The sequence below is a fragment of the Chamaea fasciata genome, unplaced genomic scaffold (genome assembly GCF_029207755.1).
Source record: "Chamaea fasciata isolate MVZ Bird 193981 ecotype frontalis unplaced genomic scaffold, bChaFas1.0.hap1 SCAF_2, whole genome shotgun sequence".
NCBI classification, from domain to species: Eukaryota; Metazoa; Chordata; class Aves; order Passeriformes; family Sylviidae; genus Chamaea; species Chamaea fasciata.
The window spans coordinates 64,757,934-64,781,376 of record NW_027094087.1 but is presented as its reverse complement, the minus strand read 5'-3'; the positions used below and the strand labels follow the sequence as shown (position 1 = coordinate 64,781,376).

Genomic DNA, 23,443 nt, shown 5'->3' with positions numbered 1-23,443 from the left:
TCCAGAAACTAAGAAAACTACTAGCTTTATTGCTGTGAGTCTCCAGCACTGTTACTATCTATGTCTACATACTAAGGGAAAAACACTGCAAACAGTGGATAAAGTAAAAAAAAACAAAACCAGTTTTACTTCATGTTATTTTATCTGTCTTCTGCTAAAATTCAAGAGAATTATTTTATTTTTCACAGAAAGTATGAATGGAAAATACAATTTATAGTTGTGGAATATGCCTTTATCTGTGATAAAGTATGCAATCTGAGATATTAAAAATTTGTCTTTCAGGAGTCATCTCTAGAGATATTTTAACTGTGTTGTCTTGCTCGCAGTACTTAGTCACTGGTCAGTTATAAATAGCAGATATTCAAAAATTAACATGTGAAGTTGATGAGAATTGTATGTATATATATTTTTTTTCCTTGAGCCTTTCACTAGATACTTTTAATGATGACAGCATACAAATTATATATATTTTCCTGACTAAAAGAGAAGGAATGTCATTTGAAAGTGTTTTCACCATGAATAGCTAATACTGCAGAAAGAAGCCCCTGAGCTGCAACCCTCTGGAAGCCAGGAGTTTTGACTAGGAAAACTTCCTAATGTGCATGCCCTGATCTTCTAGTTTTCCTTTTTCACTCAATGTGGGCAGTTGTTGTTAACAGGATATGATCTTCTCGATAGAATGTCAAACTAATTAGCAAGGTCATTTTGATGTCACATATAAACGTATTGCCAACTAAATTCTGTTAGGTGGAACACACACTTATAGATGCAGCTAGAAAGAGAAGGAGCTTCTACACACCTTCCCCTCCACCACTTTCAAAGTAGGCAACACATTTTTTGCATAATTTAAAAATAGTGATGAGTAATACTGGTTTTAAGACTGAGTTAAGATTTGATGTATGTTTAGGTTCTGTAGGATAATGAGGCTGCCTTTATATGATGGTGTTCTCAGGTCAGAGAATGGGAAGAAAATCGTCTATCAACTTAGCCTTGTGCTTGGGACAGTTCTAAAGGATTTGTCAGTGAAAAATACTAAAACAAGTAAAGTAAACAAATCAGAATCATCTCTAAATCTCCAGGGAATAAAATGTCCATTTTTGACATTACATTGAAATAAAAATTAAGAGAGACACTGAGAAGGATGGCCATGCTTAAATCCAGGCTCCAGATAGAGCCATATTGCATTAAAAACAAATCTGGAACCTCAGCCTGTTCAATGCAATTATCATTATCCAGCCTCCATAACATCTGACCTTCCCTAAAGAGAAATATTTTCTTTTTGTTAATGTCCTGTGTTGCACTGCATTTCCCATTGTCATTGGCAGCATATTGATTTAATATCAGGTTAGAGGATTAGCTATAGCCTATACAAGTTGGACATACTGTATTTTGTATAATCTTCTACAGCTGATCCACTGGGAGAATTAATAGAATTTCATGCAACCCTGAAATTGCTATTCCTGTTCCAGGGGGCACTGATGATTTTTTTAGATGTACTTTTTCAGTTTTTCTCAGCCCCTTCTGCACTGAATAAAGAGAGATATTGAATGTCTCCAGTATTTTTGTGTTAGTGCTGTCATTGGCAACAACAGCACTTTTGATATGCATCAGTTTGGCTCTAGTGCAGATTTTTTTCACATTGGTTGCCTACTGATGTACACTGATTTAACTTCTAAAAATGAAACTTAATTTTGTGTAGCTTATAAGTAGTCCCTAGTGGATCTTGGCTCCAAAAAGCTAATATTTTTCAGACATAATCAGCAGCAATAGGTAATGTATTACCATTAGCTATGTTAGCAAGTATAAAAAAAGGAAAGACTGGGGGAGGAAGTGTGGTGCAGAAACTCAATAGAAAATGTAATAATCTTTAAGCAGCTTCATACTTTGCAGTAATTCTTAATATAAAATTACACACATCAGTGTTACACTCTAGTGTTGTTCTCCGTGTTTATTCATAGTGTTTGTTTCGTATTTAAAGAACGCAAAAATATTGTGTTTTCTCAGCCAAGGACAATAATAGTTTAATAGTAATTTATTTTAAGCTGCTACTGATAATACAACCAATCAACACATTAAGTGATGCCAACATTGGCATCTTGCTAAATAATCTCTAGGCTTTGCACCGAGAGTACATCTTTCAAAGATAAGTCAACAAGAGCAATCAGAGCAGAAAATTAGAATTTGGTATCTTAGAATTAAAATACAGCTAAACTAAAGTTTTAATTGGGGTGATCTAAAAGGGCACTTGATGTAATGATCTCTTTCATTTGTTACTAATTGTTTGTTCCTGATGAAGAAGAAACATGTACATGAATGTAGTTGAATTGAGTAAAGATGGCAGTTGATTTAGCGGCATGATTTCACTGTTAAACAAGATGGATTTTAAGAATTTGGGAAGACAGTGTTTGCAGCTTTAAACTTACTAGACAATACACTTTTCATCCTCAAATACTTTTCATGTAATTTCTCTTGATCTGGTTTATCTATGGTTTGGATGATTCACATGTTCCAGTAAGTGACAAATAGGAGGCGATTAAAACACTCTAGAGTTTAAGCATAAGCCAGAAGCAGGATAAAGTTGATAAACGAGTCCTACTTCAGTTTCTTATTAATTCAAATGCACCAGATGTAGCAGAATTTGGCCATGGAAAAGGAACAGAATTCAAATTAATATTAACTTCTGAAAAATAGATTGTAAACATTTTCCAGATATTTCCAATGATATTTTGCTTTGCATATGTATGGAGAGCTTTACAGGTAGATTTCTTTGTTTTTCTCTAGTAATCATTTGGGTTTAACATTCAGCATTGTGGTTTAGCTATTTTACGACAGCAAAAGAAAACTGCTAAAGCTTTAAACATTTATTTAGTGGACATTTGTTGTGTTACCATTGTTGCCATTTTTCCAAACGTGGTTCTGTTCCTATTTAGGGCATACAATTTTGCTGACCATCTGGGCCTTGCAGTCAGAAGGTGTTGAGTTCTTTTAGCTTCTGTTGACTTCAATAGATCTAAGTGTAACAGAACTGCAGAGCATTAAGCTCTGAACAAGACAAGATTTGAAACAACAATTTAAGAAGGAGGATGAGGAGTACTGAAAATAATAAGCTCTGAAAACAGAACTAAAAGTTTGAAGGACACACAGTTTACAGCAGTCATTGACACTAAGAAGACTAGTGGGATAAATGTGCAGATTAACACTCACAATTTTTTTTTTCTATTCCTCAGGTATCATTATATTTGCTTCTTTTTCTATTCTTCTTTGGGAGATATTTTTAAAAAAATTGCAAAAAAAAAAAAAATGAAAAAAAAAAAAAAACACCAAAAAAAACCCCAAAAAAAACCAAAAAAAAAACCAAAAAAAAAAAAAAAAAACCAACAACCAAAAAAACCCCCCAGAATCCAATTTAGGAAGTGTGGCTGAGGGGTGGGGAAGCTTATTTGGGAGAGGGGCATTATGGTTTTTTGTCTGTAGTGCTCAAACCAGGTCTTGAGTGTGAACCTTATGTCTGTTAGCTGAATGTCTCCCTAGCAGAACCATTGGGGAGTACTCTTCTGTCTCTCTTGTTGGCATTGTTTTGCTTTATATCAGTAATCAAATCTCTGTTGGGTCAAATTATCTCTATGGTTAAGTTATCAGGGTCTTGCCTAGGATATAGGAGAGTTAGTTTCATATCCATGGAGGTTCATATATGAATATCCATGCTTAATTATCTACTTTATTATGATAGCTTCAGTAGGAGAGATTTGGGTGTAGACCCAAGAGCCTGATGGCCAGGCTTTTGGGAAAGGGAAAAGGATATTTGCATGTTCATTTATTTCAATTCCATTTCTCCTTATATTTTGATGCCCTGGTTCAGTGTCCTAACTATCTAGTTAATATTATTAATAATACACTGTTAGCTTTGCCAGGATCATCCTATTTCCTTGCATAAGAAGAAGGAATTTTGAAGTTGGAATTCTCAAAAGAAGTTTAAAATAATCTGAATTGTTATTTCCTGATACACTAACAACAGAAAAACAGGTAGGGTTTGTATCAACCATCTCAGGTCACGAAATCAAGAGATGATGGTGTTTTGTTTTTCTGCTGTGAGATAACAGTCATACAAATCAGGAAACAGACTTGTTAAAACAGAGATGTCTTCCTGCATTGTGACTGTCCTTTCCTTACTATCCCAATATACCTATACTCTGTGGAACCTTAATGATATATGTAAATTTTTGAAATTAGTAGTAATTAACAAGGATGAGGAGCAAGATGGAAAGACTTTGAAAGAGACTTTCTCCTTTAGCTAATTTCCATTGGCTGGAGTTGGACTAGAGATTGATTTCTGTGTACAATGTGACTGTAAGATTGTCAGTTTTTCTTAAGAAGAGTAAACCTGTTCCTGTATATTTTTCACATGAGTTATATGCACAGTCAGAGGTGAGCTTGCATTTTCTAAGAAAACTTGACTCCCAGCTTTTTACAGATTTTTTCCACCTGTTAAAGAGTTAATTCTAGTTAAAAAATGCTGTTGATAATAGGTAACTTTGATCCTATGACAGAATTATTTTATTTCTAAAATATCACAGCACTATCAAGGAAAAATTACCATATTTAGTTATTATGTCAACTGTTATAACATTCTCAAAATATCCAACTTTATCTCTGAACAGGGTCTACTAAAAGTTGCTATAGACAATGCCAGAGCTCAAGAGAAACAGGTCCAACTGGAGAAAACAGAGCTGAAGATGGAACTCTTCAGGGAACGAGAACTGAGGGAAACACTTGAAAAACAGTTGGCTGTGGAGCAGAAGAACAGAGGTATCTTGATTAAGCAGACATAGACACCTTGCAATTTATTTCCTTAGGAAACATTTTTCTATCAAACACTTGTGTTTTATCGAAATTTTATCTCCCTTAAATCATGTTATGTCTCAGCTGGCTGCAGTGAAGGATGTTTTATAACCTGCCTAATTTCGTATAGGGTCTTCAGGAGACTTTGACTCCTTTGTTTCAACATTTTTTCTTGAATAGTGTTACATCAGTAATACATAAGCAATCATAAATACCCTATGTGCTGTAATAGACCTTTGCAGGTTGTTATCATTAGGAAAGGGATAGATACTTAATACAGACCATTTGTATCATATTTAAGAATCTGCAAGTTTTTAGGAACTCTACTCTGTTTTTACAGTGCATATTTAGGCAAACTGTATGTAATAAATATAAAGATAATGGTAATATATGAGCTCTTTATAATGCATAGTATATAAAATACATGTTTGTAGAAGTAACAGTGAAGGTTCCTCTTGATGAAGCAGAAGCATTAGTAGCATTTGTAGCATTAACATGAGCCCACTGTAAAACCTGTACATGTTAGCGATTTTTAAATAATTACATTGTTAGTGAAGGTGAGGCAGTTTGGAGCGATTTGCATTAACTACTTGCATTACGAGCATGTTTCTATCTTTCTTTATGTGTTCATTTCTCTGTCTCTGTAAGTCTCACCCTTTCATAGTGCCTGATTACTTTGCAAGGATAGTTAACCTCTGTGACTCCCTTGCTGTTTAACTCAGACTATGACAAGTCACACATGTATTTTTGGAGGGCTATAGTTACAAGTCTCCTCTTGTCCTGTTTAATTTTCTGGTAACCACCTAAACAGAGAATTCCAAGAAAAATTGGATTCAAGACCAATGTCATTATGCCTTAAACTAACATGCTAGCAGTAAGTACACAATGTAATCCTGCTTCATGCCTTGACCCATCAAAGGGTAGGACTATCACATCATTAATTACCCTTTTTTTAACTTCTGAGATTGTATTTTGAAATTGCTGTTAACAATTACCACACCTGTGCAATGAATCATCCCCTTGTCCAAAACTGGTCCATTCTGCTCAATACAATTGTATTAGTTACACTTTTAAAGTAATTTGGAAAAAGAGTAAAGTAATTTGGTTAGTCTCTGCATCTTTCTCTCAAATATATGTTCCTTTTTAGAATTGTACAATCACATGCAAAACAAAAAGGGTTTGGGAGGGTACCCCTCTGACCTTACTTTAGTTTTGCCATTTACAAATTAAGCATCTCATTTTAATCAATAGAAATTCACTTTCTGGACAAAAAAGAAACTTGTATAGCCTGTTCTCAGATAGGTAGGTGGAGTTAATAGTACTGTGAAGACTTCTTTCTCTTCCCTTTAACTCCAGAGGTCACATGGTTGACTACGCTGTGCTAGACACGTGTTTTGAAAAGATAAAATTAAGCAAAATGAATTTCACTCAAAATTGTATGTCAGAAAAAACCATTAGATAGTCCCTTGTTTTATGCAGGTAACTGAAATAATTGACAATATTATTTTCAGCAAGATGCATTACCTGGTTTTGTATATGCATCCCTCTAATGACAATCTTGCACTGGGAAAACAAGTCAGACCAAAGAGCAATGGATTTGAACAGTTTATGGTGGTATGCAGCAAACCAAATATAATGAGAATGACTGTTTCTGCTAGTGGATACTTCTGTATAAAAGAAAGAAAAGTATGGATTATTCTTTCAAATAAACAGATCGAAGTAAGAGAGAAAAAATAAGGCCAGGTTGTAATCATTGTGAAAATTTATTTTTCAATTAAAGGCAGAAAAATGCATAGGAGCCTTTACCTATGATTAGTTTTTCAGATAGCAAGTGTCATGTCTTAAAGAAAGTTTCACGTCTTAATGGAAGCATGAGCAAGAAGGGAGAAATGTACCAGATTCCCTGCTAAGTGAAGAGATACTGTATGAAAATACTGAAAAACACTTAAAAGCTACAGCATAGAAACACAAGCCACTGTGTCACATACAGGTTAAACCCTTTATGTGAAGGGGATCTTCAGCATTAGGCAACATCTATCTATCTTTTGCTCCTCGTGTTAATACAAATCAAATATAATTCTGTTTAGTGGCTATAGATGAGTATTTTTGCCTTTTTTTATAGGGGATTGGATTCACGGCTGCTACTGTATGTTCTACAGAGCTGCTTATTTACTGTACTGTTTCCTTCCTCCTTTTTAAATTTTCCAATTAGCGATTCCTAAGGCTGTAGGATGTGTCTCATCAACTGGTGAAAGTAGGATAATATCTCTTCTGTGAGCAGCTACACAGTAAGGGTTTGCTAATTCTGGCTCTGACTGCTGTAGTCACATCTACAATGTGTCAGCCATGATGGCATTTTAATTCAGAAAGCAACATATGTTTCCTTCTCATTTATTGCAATCACTTTCAAAGTACTTATAATGAAAACATTAAAACCATGCAATGATTCAAAATGTATTTAGTTTAGCCTTTGTATAGATGTTAGATGTTCTTTGATAATATGAGTTAATTAGCCTGCAAAGTAGTTGGTGTACAAAATGAGAAGGAACCAAAATTCCAAAGTCTTGGATGTAAATTATGTAGGTATTCTGACTACAGGATATGTATTTATGTTAATTTTGTGCCTGAATGGTTCTGTATAGCAGCACAAAATACACAAGATCATCTAAAAGGTGGTTCTTCTTAGCATATAAATTAAAGAGTAATAACAATGACAGCTCCCTTTAAAAGTTTCATTATTTGCATTTTGTGAAAGATACCACCATCACAGTCTACTGTCCCTGGGGAGTGTGAACTCATGGAAGTACATTTTTGTATTTTCCAGCATTCATTCTTAGGCATATAACAGAGGTTACTTTACAGTGAGGTACAGGGCTAGATAGATCTTGACATGCAAACCTAACAGTTCCTAGCATCTGGGTTTGGTAAAGATAATTCTTTTGGTATGTATAAAGAATTCTTTTGTGAGTAGCTTAGTAGATAATTTTTTAGTTAGTGTCACAGTAACAGAATCTCCTGGAAAAGATTATCCAGGAAGATCTTAGGACTAAAAGCTTTTTTCATGCACGTCAATGAAACCCCTAAATGTGCTATTTAAGAATGGTTGGGGTGTGGTGGGGGAGATAATGCTATGCTCTACAACTTTACATGATTGCTTCAGAGGCTCACTTTGGTTTTAATGGAGTAGAAAAATTGGTTGGCATTACCCTTTTCAATCAGGAGCATAACTTGTAATATGTTCCTTTAGTTAGGCATCCTGCAAGTCTTACCTTCATGGTTGTAAGTCACTGGTAACCTAAAAAAGAAAACTGTGATGAAGTCCCGTACTGTATTTGCCATCCTTTTCCTACAGAGTTTAAGCTGAAGAGATTCAAGGAGAACATTTTTTCTAAATAAGGACTTTCTATATTTAATTTCAAAATACTCATTTCTTTACTAATATTTTCCCTCACATTTGACAAAGCATATTAATATTTACTTGACTGGAGGATCCAGCACCATAAAGGATTTGCTGTGAGTTCTTCAAGGTTAGATGGCTGATGGGACAGGCACCAAGAGAAAGCAAGAAAGAGTAAAGAGAAAGACAAAAGGCAAATGTGCAAAAGAAATAAACAGGGGGAAGAGACCAGGCACCATGAGGTCAGATTGCTTGCAAGAAGCAGAGCTTGGAGAGGATTTAGAAGTCTCAGGGCCTTTCCCCAAGAAAAAAAGGACCTGAGCAGGGTGGGGGCTGCCCAGGACCCAGGCAGATGGATCCCCCTCTTATGTGAGAGAAGCTGCAGGGAGGCAAGGACTCCATCACCATGTGTCTATTGACTGTACTATGGGAAACAGAAATGGTGAAATTAATTCTGAAAACCCCTTCACTTCCAGAGACAGGGGCTTATCTGTGTCAGATGATTCAAAAAGTACATTCCATTGCTGTTTTCCAAGGTTTTCTGATTTGAAAATTCTCAGATTCTCAGCTGTTTATTTAAAAAAAAGAATATCATTGTTACTACATACAGTTTTATATATAGAGCAGTTGCTTTTAGAATATTCCAGGGTGATTCCAACAAATTTCAAGTAGTCTAAATGGTTATTGTGTAATTAATCAGTTTATATGAACACTGCAGTTACAGTGTTTCTCAGGACCCTTAATAGGTCATCATGCAGCCAAATTTCTGATCCAAACTGAGGTACACCAATGTTATTTTATTTCCACAGCAATAATTCAGAAAAGGCTAAAGAAGGAAAAGAAGGCAAAGAGGAAATTGCAGGAAGCACTTGAGTTTGAGACTAAACGACGAGAGCAAGCAGAGCAAACACTGAAACAGGCAGCTTCAACAGATAGTCTCAGGGTCCTAAATGGTAAGAAGCCAATTTTTTGCCTCTGAGTCATTAACTTTCAATTTAAGTGCCAAAAGAATCTTGTTATACTGAAAATTTATAAAATGATGGAAAGGGAAAAAAAAGAAAATCTCTTTCCTTTCTTTCATTCAAGTGATACCTCTCTATTGCTTTGTTACTTTATGTAGTATGTGCAAATAAACTCACTGAAGAGAATGTTCAGACTAGGACAATTTTATATTATTAGCTTGAGAAGTCAATTTTTTTCTTCCTTTTTTTCTCCCTCCCTTTATGCTTGAAAAATCTATTGCTCATTAATCTTCCCAGTCTAACAAAAAATTGTCCTGGTCTCCAGTCATTGTTCAACATTAAAAACACTGACAAAGGTTGATTGTATTGTAATTCAGCATTGGAGTAACAGGTTGTAAAAAGGGCTATAAGAATCAAATGAAATATGTGTCAGTCTTACCTTTCTATGTTTCTAGACTCTCTGACCCCAGAGATAGAAGCTGACCGCAGCGGGGGCAGAACAGATGCTGAAAGGACAATACAAGGTAGGAATTTGCAAAAGGCTATAAATCTAGATCTTGCTATATGAGTTTTTCCTCAGCTTTAGACTGCTATTCAAGCATGTAGCCTACCATCTGGGCCACATCAAAACAAGTTCAAACAAGGTCAAGTTCATCTTGCTTGTTTATAAGAGAGAATACATTCTGTGCTGATAGATTTTCTTTAAATTAATAGGTCATTTCTGTTTATACAGAGCAATTAAAGAAGAATAATTAATTTGAAGCAGTATTGGGTTGAATCTCAGACATGCTGATGCAGTTTTTGTGACTATGTGTACTTTGATTTGAGTTAATAATATTTTTAAAGGTATATTTGAAACATCTTGAGCCTTTTAACTGTACAAATGGCTAAACCTAATGGGTAACATTCAAAGCATGATGAGAATTTCACAGCTAATAGTCAGTGGCAGTTACTGAAAGGTGTGTTTCAGTAAGCTACTCTGAGCATTAACAATAAATAAGCTGTTTATTCCTATCTTGGATTTTTCATTTACCACATCCCATTATTTACATTTTAATAAAACAAATCTGCCGAGTAAATTTATACATGAAATACTAAAGAGACCTATATTACTTCCACCGTGAATCTAAATGTACGTATACACTGCAAACATCAAGATATTAGTAAAGAGCAAATTTTGAAGATAGTATTTATTATATCTATTCTTACCAACAGGCTAAATCTACCTGCATGAATACTAAGCAATAAAAATAGCAATTGTTTTCAATGGTAAATGAAGGTGCATTTTTCAGAGACAAGCCTAAAAGGATTAGCTCCAGTAATCACACTCAATTACCTTTATTTTGCATTTCGAAGTCAATCATCCTAACAGTATCTTTTGACATCTTCTCTGTTACTTAATCACATTTCCTAACTTCCTAGGAGTTGTTACTGGTGTGCCACAAGGAGGCTGTAACAACAGAATAAAAAAGTCAAGAAGCTTTTAATGGATTGAACATATAAACAAATACCACAAATGCGATAAGTTCTTATGAAAGACAAACACGCATATATAAACAAAAGCCTTTAAAGCAAGTTATGTCTGCAAAGTCAATAACACAGAAGTTGGAAAATGCCAGATTAAATGTTGCCTGAGAAGTTATGAGGTCTGTTACCCCAGAATCCTGCCTTCCTTCCCGTAAAACATATATGTCATTCAAAGCACCATTTGATGGAATTCTTTTGGTAAGAATTCAGCCATTATTGCATTTTGTTATAATCCAGATATTTTGGTTACTTCTTTGGATGCTAAAACAGACTTCTAATTTCTTGGGAGGCCATGCTGCTGTGCTGGTTGCTGCAGCACTTGGCGCTTATTGCTAACATTAATTCCTCCATCTTCAGAGCATTCTTGCAAGGCAGTGAAATTTGGAATATTCCAGTTTGATAGCTGGGAAATAGAGTCAAATACAGATTAAATTGACATATGGCTTAACTGTCAAATGCCGAGGACCTAATTTTTCAGGATAACTTGCATTTTTGGTAGAAGCATTGAGATGCAATCAAATCACTATTCCTGTTGAACTCAGTCTTGTTCCTAGGCTGAAATCCCAAGCTGGATATTTATATTATGAGCACCATAAATTTGAAAGCATGTATTCTAAAGGATTTTTCCCAAAAATATAGGAATAGCACTTCAGCTTTTGAACAGTGACGATGCATTCTTTCCCAGCTATCCTCTACTCATTTCATATATTTCTATTTTTGCAATAAGTGAAATGAAGGATTTACAGGAGACATTCTCAGTAATGACTTTTCCTTGATTCATCTGTCCAAGGTGATGCACATTAAAAAAGCAAAACTGAAATCCACAGATGATTATTTAATTCAAGACTGGACCATGATATTTGCTGATTGTGATATTGAATCATATTGCAAAGGCAACCTTAATTCTGACATTTCCTGTATCTACTTTGCACTCTCAACATACAACTAAAGCAAAGGGTTTTTAAGAAAAAAGGAAAGAAGCAATAAATACAGTTTTCATGTCTTACAGCTTAATGTATTCAGCTCAGTCATCATACAGCAGTTCAGAACTTTTAGATCTACTGCAATATATAACTCTACAAAGCAAATATAACTGTAGGAACATATTTTTCAATGTAAATCAGTCATTATAGGGTGACAGGCTTCAAAAATAGTTCAAGAAACAGTTAATAGCAGGCAAGTCATGCCAAATGTCAGGACTCTTTGTGTTCATTTCCAATACTGGAAGGAGGATTTCCTTTCACCATAAACTCCCTTTTCTCCATGTCCCCCTTGCTATGTATCCCTTTGTATCTGTCCCAGTTCCTTCTTCTGCCTTCCTCCACCCTTGAATCCCACCTTTTGTCAATTGCTAATCTGACTCTTTTCCTTGCTCTACATTGCATTGGTCTTCTTTTTTCCCAACTTCACATTTTTCCCAACTTCACATTCTTCCATCATTCAATTCTGAACTTAGTTTCATTCCACCCTGATTTTTTCCTTAATGACAAGCTCTTTCTGTCTCAGTGACCCCCAGCCCCCTGGCTCTGTCTGACCCTTCCTCCCCTTACCCAGTCGTTTCAAGAGCTGCATTGACATTCCCTGTTACCAGCCTTCCTTGTTGCAAACGACACCTCCATCTGTAGTGTCTGCTTTCCCTGTCTCCCTGGTCAGGCTCACATCCCTACTGTTTCCAGTACATTTCTCTTTCTTTTTGTGTACCTGCCTGGATACCAGGGAGGGAAGCGCTGAGAGCATTCTGTTCTAGATTCAGCATTTAGCATGACAATTGTAGGCAAGAGTGAGGAGAAAGAATTGCAGGGAAAGAGCCACTTCATTCCTGCAGCGCTGGAATAAAGCATGCTCAGTACAGACAGGGCCCTTTACCTGCAAAACTCTACAAAAGCTTTCCTGTGGTTGAAATATTTTCCAGTACTTTCTTGGATTTTGTTTGGGGCAACAAAGACCATATTGTCACAATTATAGTTTCAAATTATGTCCTTACATTTTCTTTGTAAATGATATTTTGTACACTTTGGTATGCACTATAGAAAAGATATAATATAAAAATATTTCTTATATTCCATTATTCTATATACAGTATATTCCATAATTAAAAAATATAATACTACCTCTTGCATCTTTTAGGTTCTGGGGAAAAAATACTTACTAGGGAAATACATTCCTATTCCTCTCAAAAATATACCTGTATCTCAGTATCTAAGCATGCCTGGGGTAATAGTCTTTTTATTTTTCATTTTTCAATTTACTGTGTTGAGCATGCTATGTAGCTCTATAACTAAGCAAACAAAGGTAGGAAAGCTGCAGTGCTCTGTAGGGAAGTGGTATAATTGAAATACAAAGTGTAATTTCAGCATTTAAGAAAATATTATGCAAGAAAATCATAATTAAAACTAAAGATTTTGTTCACTATTTATTATAAATAAATGGATACTTGTCAACTTGAAGTTATAGCTAATGTTGCTATTTTTAAATATCACTTTGAAGAGTAAGGAATAGAACTAATTTAAGTGTAGAAGATAATTGCATTTGTCAATAAGGGGGTATGCTCTGTTCTATTTTTTAGTCATGTAGCACTCATTTAGATTCACTTTTAGTGCATGTAAAGTCTTTTGTAAAATGGGAGCAACAATAAAAAGGAATTTTAATACAAGACTATAAAAAGAAGCAATGCAGGGTGTTTTAGGGTTGTGTTTGAGTTCTTTAAATACTGAGTAGATAACAGTTTGCTGCAATATCCATAAAATGTTAACAAATAATCAAAATAAATAATTCAAATTTGGGTCCCAGATGTACTTAAGTATTTTTTGAGTAATAGAAAGAGATACTAAGCTTTAGGAACTGGTGAAGACACTGGTTTTAAATGTTTTCTTTGCTTCTGTTTTAAATAATAATAAAGCAGATTATCCTCTTCTCCATGCATATTGTAGGTTCACTAGATGCCTATGCCTAGCTCCCAATCCGGTTTCCCAAGACCCCCTCATCCCACACAAAAAGGTACCATACAAAGTTTGACTTTTATATACTGTTTTGTTAACAGACCTCTTACTAAGCACTAGAACAATGACATTTATTGCCGCTTTTACTTTCTTATTTCCATTGATTTTTTTTCTTCTCATCTGGTTACTTACCATGTATATGCCTGCCTATATTATTATGGTTTTTTTCCTCTATATACCCCATATTCCCAATTTTTTATCTCCCAGTAGTTTCCCTCCCAAGTCCTGTACCTTCATTTTCATTCTATTTCATTTCAATCAACAGCATTTGCTTTACACATTATCTAAAATCCTCTAAAAGTGTTCTAATACTGCACCATCTTCACCATTGACCATTCTTGCCTTGCCATGTTCCTGTCATGTGTTCCTTTTCCCAAATTGCTCATAAATGGTTTTGTGCTTTTGTCCCAAAGCTATCCTGGTAAGAAGAGGAAGATGAATCAAATTTTCCCCTTTCATGCTGCCTTTTTTTTGTCTTTTCCATTTATTTCAAATTTACTAGCAATTGCCTCAACTTGTACCTTTTCTGCTTTCTTCCAAATAATTTCCAACTTCTGCATGCCATCATTCCACCTGCTCATGAAATCATCTCCATCATTTTATCCTAAGTCTTCTTACCCTGCTCAGTTCCCTGAATTCTCCTGTCTATCTGTAGTTTTACCCCAAATGTCTATTTTTGTTGCAAGAGGCCCTTTGCATTTTCTGTGTTCTCAAAGTTCTTCCATCCTGCTCACTCTCAATCAGTTTTTTCCTCAGCTATGCGTTCTCCTCTGGCAAAAAATTTATCCTCCTTGTCCATTGGTCAAATTTTCACACCTCAGTTCCTTATTCTACTGCAAATACTATTTTTTTCTTCTAGCACATTATCAGCCTTTCTCTAGATGTGTCTGTTATCTACTCTCCCTGTCCCTTAGCAAAATGAACTGACCCTTTCTAAGCCCTTTCCCACTGACATCTTCCCTTTCTTTAGTTCTCCACCGCTTCTCTAGGCTCATATTAATTCAGTTAAGTGTAATACTAAGTGGTTTCAGATTATACCTTCCTGCTGTAAGAAAAAGACCCACTCAGCTACCATGGACACAAAACCTTCCAGGGCCATCTGTCTTTTTCCCCTCCTAGAAAGGACAAGGCAGGAAACAGAGATGTTGAACAGATCCAGAAACAGAGAAAGAAAATAACAGCAACTCAGCACACTGACTTGCATGGTCCTGTATGAAGTTCCTTGTAAAGCCTTTGAAGGCTACTGAACAAGAGCAAGAAAGAAATTATGATTTAAATTTGCCCATTACAAGTGTGCATTTTGCTGCCCAAATATTAGGGGGAAGATGCCCTACAGTTGCCCTCCACATTAATAAAAATTGCTTATGTACAGCTTTAGTCATTTATCCTGAAACCTAACCTAAATTGTTTCTGCATTGGTTTGAAACTTGTTTAATCTATTTTTCAACAAGCAAAATCCACATAATAATCTCAGCAACTGATAGTCCTTGATTCTTTCTTGTCATATTTGTGTTTGAAAGATGGGTATCTGAAGGACTTCCACAATGAAAAGGAACTTCTGGTGGTTCTATGAAGCTACTGCACACAGTTCCATTTCTGATATATAAATCTTGGACAAAAGTGTGTGGAAATATGTGATGATATTTTTTATGAGATCAAAAAGTTTATTGGAAAAGGCCATTATCAAGGCTGTGAAGTCAAGCATTCCAAAATTAGGAAGTGATAGAATTAAGGTTGTCTTCCGCACCTTTGTTCAACTGTCTTTGTGTATGTGTCATGATACAATCTTTAATTATATGATTAGATACTGTATTTTTCACAGTACCTTGTCTCATTCAGTGCAGGGGACAAAAATATAAGTGAATAAAGGGATATCTATCCAATATTTTCTTAATCTTCAGTGGTCAGTGTGTCTTCTAATGCTTTATATAATACTTGCTTTATATATAATTTTTCCATAATTAGACATCATGCTTTACAGAATAGTTATAAATGATTATCTGTTTTTTCATATGTTAAATACTTGGTTTATATATAATTTTTCCATAATTAGACATCATGCTTTATCAAATAGTTGTAAATGATTATCTAAATTTCTTTCATATATTAAATCTTTATCATTTCCTAACAGCTGAGGGCTTTGCTTCACTAATGTCCTAGGTAGCAATTTCCTAGGGTTGTCTTCTTAACAAGTAAACCACAAACTCAGAAGTTTCACTGTGAGACAACATCTGAAATCCATATGGAATTGAATCGTAAGATTGGCAGTGATAAAGCTAACCAAGCAATGGATAAACTGTAATACCATAAAATGAGCAGTGTGGCCTAAGGAATGGCCATTTTGCTATGGTAGTTTTACATATACTTGCTGAGATAGATGGTCTTGGGATGCATTTCATGCTCTTGGGCACAGAATCTTCCTTTCTATTTTCTTGCAACCTGTATCACGTCTAATAGTGTTTCCATCAAGCTTTTTTTTTTTTTTTCTTGGTTCTCCCTCGTTTCTGGGTTTTCAATCAATCTTAATAACAACTTTCAAGTTTTCTAATTTCTTTCTTGACCCTTTTTTCTTCACTCCTTTCAACACGTTTCTTTTTATATCAAGTCATAATTCCAGCCCCTAAAGTTTTGACTTCTTTTGCCTAATATCCTTGTTAATCTAGATCCAGATGTCTCCAGATACTGACTCATAACATTCTATCTGTATGCCACATGTCCAGCCATTCACCATGATTTTTCCCTCTAAGAAACTTCAGATTTCTTCCTCTAAGAAACCTTTTATGACTTTACTTGACTTTCTTGCCCTAGCTGTGTTCTGTCTCCCCTCTTTCCTTCTGTTCTCAAGCACTGGATTTTGTTCTTGTCTGTTAAAGCAAATAATTTAGTCTCCCAATTTCGGTCTTATTCACTGTCACCCAATCATTTTTAGTACTTTATTTCACAGTGTCTTCCAGTGCCCTGGTTTCTATGTTTCTATGCATGTATTTAGCCAGTCTCAGTCACTCCCCCAGTCACATTTTCTGTCCTTATTTCCAATTCTGTTTGCATCAGATTTCTTGTCCTAATTCCTGTAAATCTTGAGTATTTTTATAAGTTGTTTGTAGACTTAGAGAAGAATACTGTTGGTTGCTAATCATAGATAGGATACATTTTCCAGTGCAGAGCTACTCTCAAATTAACTAATGATTTTTAAAAATAGTTTTCAACATCTTCAAATGACAGAACATTTATTTCTTTTCTAGGGGCATCAGTGTTCTTTGCAGCACATTTAACAAAGATATCTTCTCTTTAGTCTTTTCTTCATTTATTTTCTGCATGATATTGACTATGATGACCAGTGCTAAGTAAATGTCTTTTATCTGTAGAGTCCTTTCAATAATTGCATCTTTCTCTTTGAGCTTCTATCTCCTATCTCTGCATTTCTATCTGTTCCTTTCCACGTCCCCCTTTATCAAAAGCAATTCCATTTGCATCCATAGCTGCCTAAAGAAGAGGTCATCCATCTGTGTAATGCCATGTAAAACAATCGCCATATGTTCTCTAAAGTATTAATTGATTAAACCTAAGGAAAGCACCTGACTCTTTATACATTTTACCAAGATTTTTCTTGCCTTTTTTCCTCATGAAAACTCTTGGAAGTGCTAAATGTCTCTCTATTGTATATCAACTTGTAAATTCTGCATTTTTATTCAATTGACACTTACTCATCAGTTATTCTGGTTATATCACCACTTAGTAAGTACTATGGATTTGTTGTTACTCATTTATTGTTGCATGGGACTTCTAGCAGAAAGGTGCTTGGGTTTAGTATAGAGCCAGAACTCTCAAATGAATGTGTCAGGTCATTTGCAGAATGAAAATACATTTTCATTTTCCCGTGTGACATTCCTTCTTCTCCATTGACCCATTTCAGCGCAGTTTCAGCTTCCCCTCTATTGTTGCTTTCTCATTTTCCTTCCACCTCTGTTTCATCTCCTCCCCTGCCAAGTACTACTTCTGAATATCCCAAATATTTCTTAATATGTCACTTCCTTGACCCGCAAGGCAATGTGCGCGTGTATGATCTGGAACCATGTGGCTGCTGGTTGACCAGGTGGCTGACTAGGAGGTACATGCATTCTGAGGGATCAGTGACAAGCCAGGAGATATGCATTTTCTGCTGGACATCTTGTTGCTGCCTCTTGGCAGCTGGGCAAATCAAACAGTACATGATGCTTCTCAGCAGCTGAAAGGCCAAACAAATGGTTTTTCAAACTGCAAGAGACCCACGGCCCACCTGTTGTGCAGGCCTGCTATAAAGGTTGAACATTTCAGCAGGGAAAAGAAGTCAGGAGCTGGAAACAAAGCTGCCAGAAGCCTGGAAGGCAAAGGGATTTTTTTTTTCTAGATATGTTGAATAACTGCCCAAGGAAACATCTGCTACTTAGCTAGGCTGTTTATGGAAACAAACAGCTGACGATTCTAGACCTATAGAAGTATAAAAAGGTTCTGTGAAGCAGCAATGACTAAACAGTGGACTGACTTGTTTGGAGTTGGACATTTCTGTGATTTTTAGGCCACTTAGCCTGTTATTCCATTAGGCCAGAATAAACAAACAAACAAACAAACAAACAAACAAACCACAAAAAAACCCCCAAAAATACCCCCCCCCCCAAAAAAAAAAAAAGGCAACCAAACAAAAAGCCTAATAATTTCTATTGAATTTGTCAATAGAAATTTATTCAGCTTAGGAGTCAAGAAGCACTTTGAAGGTCTGCCAATGTGAAATAACATCTTGTGAAAATGTGAGCGATCTGACAGATAGATTTTGCATTTTTCTTCTTACCTGTCTGATTCTCAGGTTTCTTCTTTAAGTTTTCCATTTTTAAGATTTCTAAAGATCAGTAAGACAACTGGTTTCAGTCTCTACAATTTTGGTTAACTGCAGGCAAAAGATGAGACTGTCTCTGTAGTGTGACTGTTCTCCTTTGGGTTATTCCAGCATCTCCCTAGGTATGAGTAGTGATTTGAGCTAACAGAAATATGTGGGAAAGACAACAGAATGGAGCAAAGCCATTGTAGTGACCCACTGGGGAGTAATATCTGTTTTGTTGTTGATCCATCTCTGCATGCCAGAGTTTGTCAAACAAATTGATGCATTGGTGAAAATGTATGCACATGCACTGTTCAATTATAGAAGCTAAAGGGTAGTGTATTTTCTGCATTGCTCTTCTCTTTTGTCTTTCTTATGCTCAAAAGAGAATTTATTTTCAGACCTAGTGATGGTCTTTAGGGTAAGACACTGTTGGAATATTAGTGTCTAACCCTCAGTGACGTTTAGTGGAGCTGCCTTACTAACTCCCTTTGGATTGTCCACCTGATTCTACTTTATTTTTGTTCAGTCTTCATAAAATATTTGCTGGTTCAACACTGTTCTTATTGCAGTAAAATATAATGCTTCATTTTCCTTCTGATTAGTGCCTTAAACTTCAGCTGCTTTTTGACTTCACTGTGTAACACCTTGTATTAATGTCAGGGTCATGCACTTATTATTCATGTGAACAGTGCTATTCACTTCAATGAAATTATATACATAATAATAAATAACAACATTAATCTGTGTGCACCACCTTGAATTTCATTACTGTTGCAGAAGATATATCTCTGAAAATAGGTTCTCTTAATTTTTATACATCTTAGAAAGAGCTTGGCTTTCTCTATGCACAGTTTTAAATATTTTGTTTTATTTCTCCTAATCCTTACTAGCTTTAGGAGCTCACAAGTTTTAAAGACACTTGTTCTACTGATTTTTTTGGCTTGACAGACTATCCAATATAGTTTAGCTTTTAAACCTAGATTCTACAGCAGACATTTAAAACATATCTTGCTAGTTCATCTATCTTTTACTGTTGATACTGCAATACTTGATGAGGAAACAGACGTTAAAGATTTATTTTGTTTCATATTTCACTGACCATGGATAAATTATCTTACAATGTATGGAAACCAAACAGAGATAAGTATGTTGCTTATCCCCCTGACCAGGAGTCAGTGCTTTGGCAGCTTTTCAACCCAAACTAATCAATTAAAAACAACATTGATTAACCTAAACAGAAGGTGTTATTGATTGCAGGCAGTAACCTATAAATAGACAATTGTTTCATAGTGTTCATAGGTCATTGTTAGCTACACCTTTAAACTTCAAGGTACATAATCCTGTTATCTATCACCCAAAAAACAAAGGAAGAGCACAGAATGAATATACAGTTACATATATGTTGGAAAGTACTCTTATTCAACTCTCTCATTCAGCACTTATACTATTACATAAAATTATTCACATTTTATTTCAAATTGCTATCTGTTGCAATTTACATCTCATTTTATAGCTGTATATATATGAACCTGATGGAAATCAAATATGTTCCTGACTTTTCTGAGATGAATGGTTAATCAATCAGATTTTCTTCCAACATGGTGCTTTAGTTCACTTTTAAAGAAACTGTATGTAAAATTAATGACTAAGCATGAACCGAGTCAAGTGGGAAAATTCAGGACAATAAGAATGTTTTAAAAAAACCCACACTGTGCTCCAGAGGCTATTAAGACTTTATATAGAATTGTTTTGACTTTCATTTTTATTCATCCTACATGCTTATCTTATTCAAAGATGGAAGGATATGATAGATGTATTCTTACCTAATAGACTTCACCCCAGTTGTCTTGCTACCTGGGAAGGATGGGCACTGCAAGGCACCATCCTAGATATTTTTGTTTCCCATACTTTTGCTTCTCTGTTCACTTTTTCTTCTCCCTCCAAAGATGACTGAAACCTGATCAGGCAGGTAGAACATATATTTCTAGCATAGTCTCATCACCTAAAAAATAAGTAACATTTTCCCTTTTAGATAAAGAACTAAAAGGCTTGATTTTTTTAATAAACCAGGATGAAAATTTGATTAAAGCAACATTGTCTCAGTGAAACAGTATTTCTATAGCCTACCATGAAACAGGTATAAACAAAGTGGATTTCTAGTTCATTCACAGCTGAACTATAATCCTGAATGTTCTAAGGCTGGTTGAAGAGCTAGATCTTCTAGCTGTAAGCTGCAGAGAGCTGTCTCTTTTTCTTATATATAGTTTTTTTTCCCTCTTCCACATTTACCAAATCTTAGACAACTTCTGGAAAGTGACATCACATCATGTTAAGATATGTCATAAAGAGGATTGTTTCTTAGCATTAGTTTTTTAAGCTCTATAAAGATTTAAAATTTCCTGATGTTTGTGTATTATACACATATAAAGGAACTTTATCTTTCAGTATTAGTGTTGCATTCTTCTATTAAGTCCTTAAGACCTCACCATCAAGAGATGTCAAAATATTTAATGATTTGAGATTTTTCTAATAGATGCACTTCCCCTGTGACTTGTGTGAAGAACGAGGGAGACAACCCTTACACCAAAATAACAGTAATATTTTTCAATTCTTCTAAAAGTACTGTGCTTTGTAGAACTAGTAATGTAGACTAGCTACTAGTAAGTAGTAGCAAGTTATCAATTTGGCACACATAGGAGGAAATATATCAGACAGGGACATCCATATGTCCTTCCTGAAAAGTGCTACAGCTTGAATAGGTAAAAAGAAGCATTTAATCCAGATTGGATTTCAAATCTTGAATTTCAAGTTCAATGAGACTTACACCATTAAATATGAATGGTTGCCATCCTATTCAGTGGCCTTTTTTGACTATCAGCTACCATCTGCATCAAAGAAGAAAAAAATTCTAAGCAAGTTGTGTGAGCTGATCTACCAAGGAAGGTCATAATCACATTTCTATCTTATTCCTGCATGTCTGAAACTCTGAAATGAGGTTTCAGAGAGAAGTTAAGATATTCTTATCCTCACATTAATTCTCACACTATTTAAAAGTTATTTGGTTGTCCACAAGTAGATTACTTGTGCTTCTTGAGATGCTGCAGTGCATCTGAGACATCTGCATCACGCCTGCATAAGATCCAGGCCTTTCTGGAGCAGCAGCTGGAAGCAGCCCTACAGGATGTGGCAGTCTGACTCAAATCATAGCAGATGTTGAACCAACTCCTTTTGCTCATTTAGAACGCCTTTGAACATTCTAGGGTTATAACACTTGGGTTATATTAAATGCAAAATAATAGTTTATTGTATATATTGAATAAAAATAAATTTATCACTGTTTCAATTCTAAAGGGAAGGCCTATGCAACTCCTTCATTTTTACACACAAACATTCATGAGATAATTTCTCTAGATTTTGCTCTCCTGTTATTTGTGGACTAGCTTGTATTTAACATAGAGCATTTGACTGAGATAGGAAAAAGTCAAATTGGGAGAAAAAGTTGTGGGTGATTTTTAAATTATTTTTAAATCCCAAACTGACTGATTTTCAAAAGTATCTGATAATATTTACCATCTGTGACTCAAAATCAGGTCTTTGACCAAATAGATAAATTGTCCTGGATACGGCAGCCCTGAACTTTGCTAATGTGTCTTAGCATATTCTAGTACTTTCTCTGTTCTTTCGAACATCTTTGACTTCCATCTGTACATTCAATATTAAAATCTTTTCATAGCTGCCTCCTTTTTCTTTTTGATTTGAAACAAACAATTCATTTTGGCCGTGAAGCTTGCAAGAGTAGTCATATTTTAAAAATAGCTAAAGAAGCAAAGTTGTTCTTTAGCAGACATTTAACAGAATGTATTTATTAAGAGTGTGTAATTCTTTTCATCTGCTATTGTAAATAAATATATTGAAACAAAACAAAATTAGGCATCAAGCTGAAAGAAAGCGTGTTTGTGCATAATAGTTCTGAGAAACTGTTTAAGGACAGATTATTCATGAGAAAACACTAATTTTTTAAATCTACAAAAATTAGCTAGTCAAAAATTACTTTGTTAAATTTTAGTTATTTATTTTCAGAGGAAACTTAATCTATTATAATGTTTCTGCATGAAGATGAGTTTTAGTAAATAGATACTTATTTTTTTATTTGTGGTACTGATTCCAATTTGCAGCCTTATGACTGCCTCAGATAAATTGTTTTGAGCTATGCCAGGAGTAACTGGAAATCTACTAGAAATTTTTTCATTGTAATATCTGAACAACTTTGCCGTCTTTAATGGATTTAGTCTTCACATCAGGAAATACTCCTGTGATGCAGAACAAAGCAATTATCTTTATATATAGAGGGGCTAAGGAGCTTGATCATGGATATTTCAGAAATCTGTGGTATATCAGAGGCTGAGCCTAAATCTTGCAAGAGCTAAAGATTTTATTCTGCCCTTCATGTTCTGCCTTCCCTTTTATATATTCTGTCATGCTTTCCCGTTGTACAGACATATGGAAAACTAGATGGAATTTACCAACTTGAATATCAGTGACAGGATTTATGTCCCAAAACTCCATGCTAACAGAATACATGGAGCACATCATCTGTGCCTTCTCTGCACTTGCTCAGACTGATGGCTAACCTCTGTGAATATCAGGCTAATGACAAACTGCACCTGGTCTAAGTGTTTTCAAATCTTTTCTTTGTTAGACAAAGCTTTGAAAATACAACACCATATGCTGCCTAGCATTATTTGATTATTACTTGATTTTATATGAGTGCTACTCACATACCAAGTTGACTCTGTGTTTTCATCTTTTGAAAAAAAGACTTGATATGAATTTTAGATTCTGGTACTTCTACATAAATATAACC

General features: G+C 35.1%; 1 protein-coding gene across 5 annotated transcripts in view; it reads left to right on the top strand.

The window, feature by feature from the left end:
• The window catches only part of DACH1 (dachshund family transcription factor 1), a 356,356-nt gene that overhangs the window by 310,380 nt on the left and 22,533 nt on the right, over positions 1-23,443 (top strand). For 3 of the 5 annotated variants that reach the window (XM_066176271.1, XM_066176268.1, XM_066176266.1), the window contains 3 exons: positions 4,659-4,806; positions 9,046-9,189; positions 9,654-9,722. In XM_066176271.1, coding sequence (XP_066032368.1) covers positions 4,659-4,806; positions 9,046-9,189; positions 9,654-9,722 — 361 coding nt within the window. Of the gene's footprint in view, positions 1-4,658; positions 4,807-9,045; positions 9,190-9,653; positions 9,723-13,655; positions 13,723-23,443 lie in introns of all 5 variants that reach the window. The other 2 variants (XM_066176270.1, XM_066176269.1) reach the window with 1 other exon arrangement.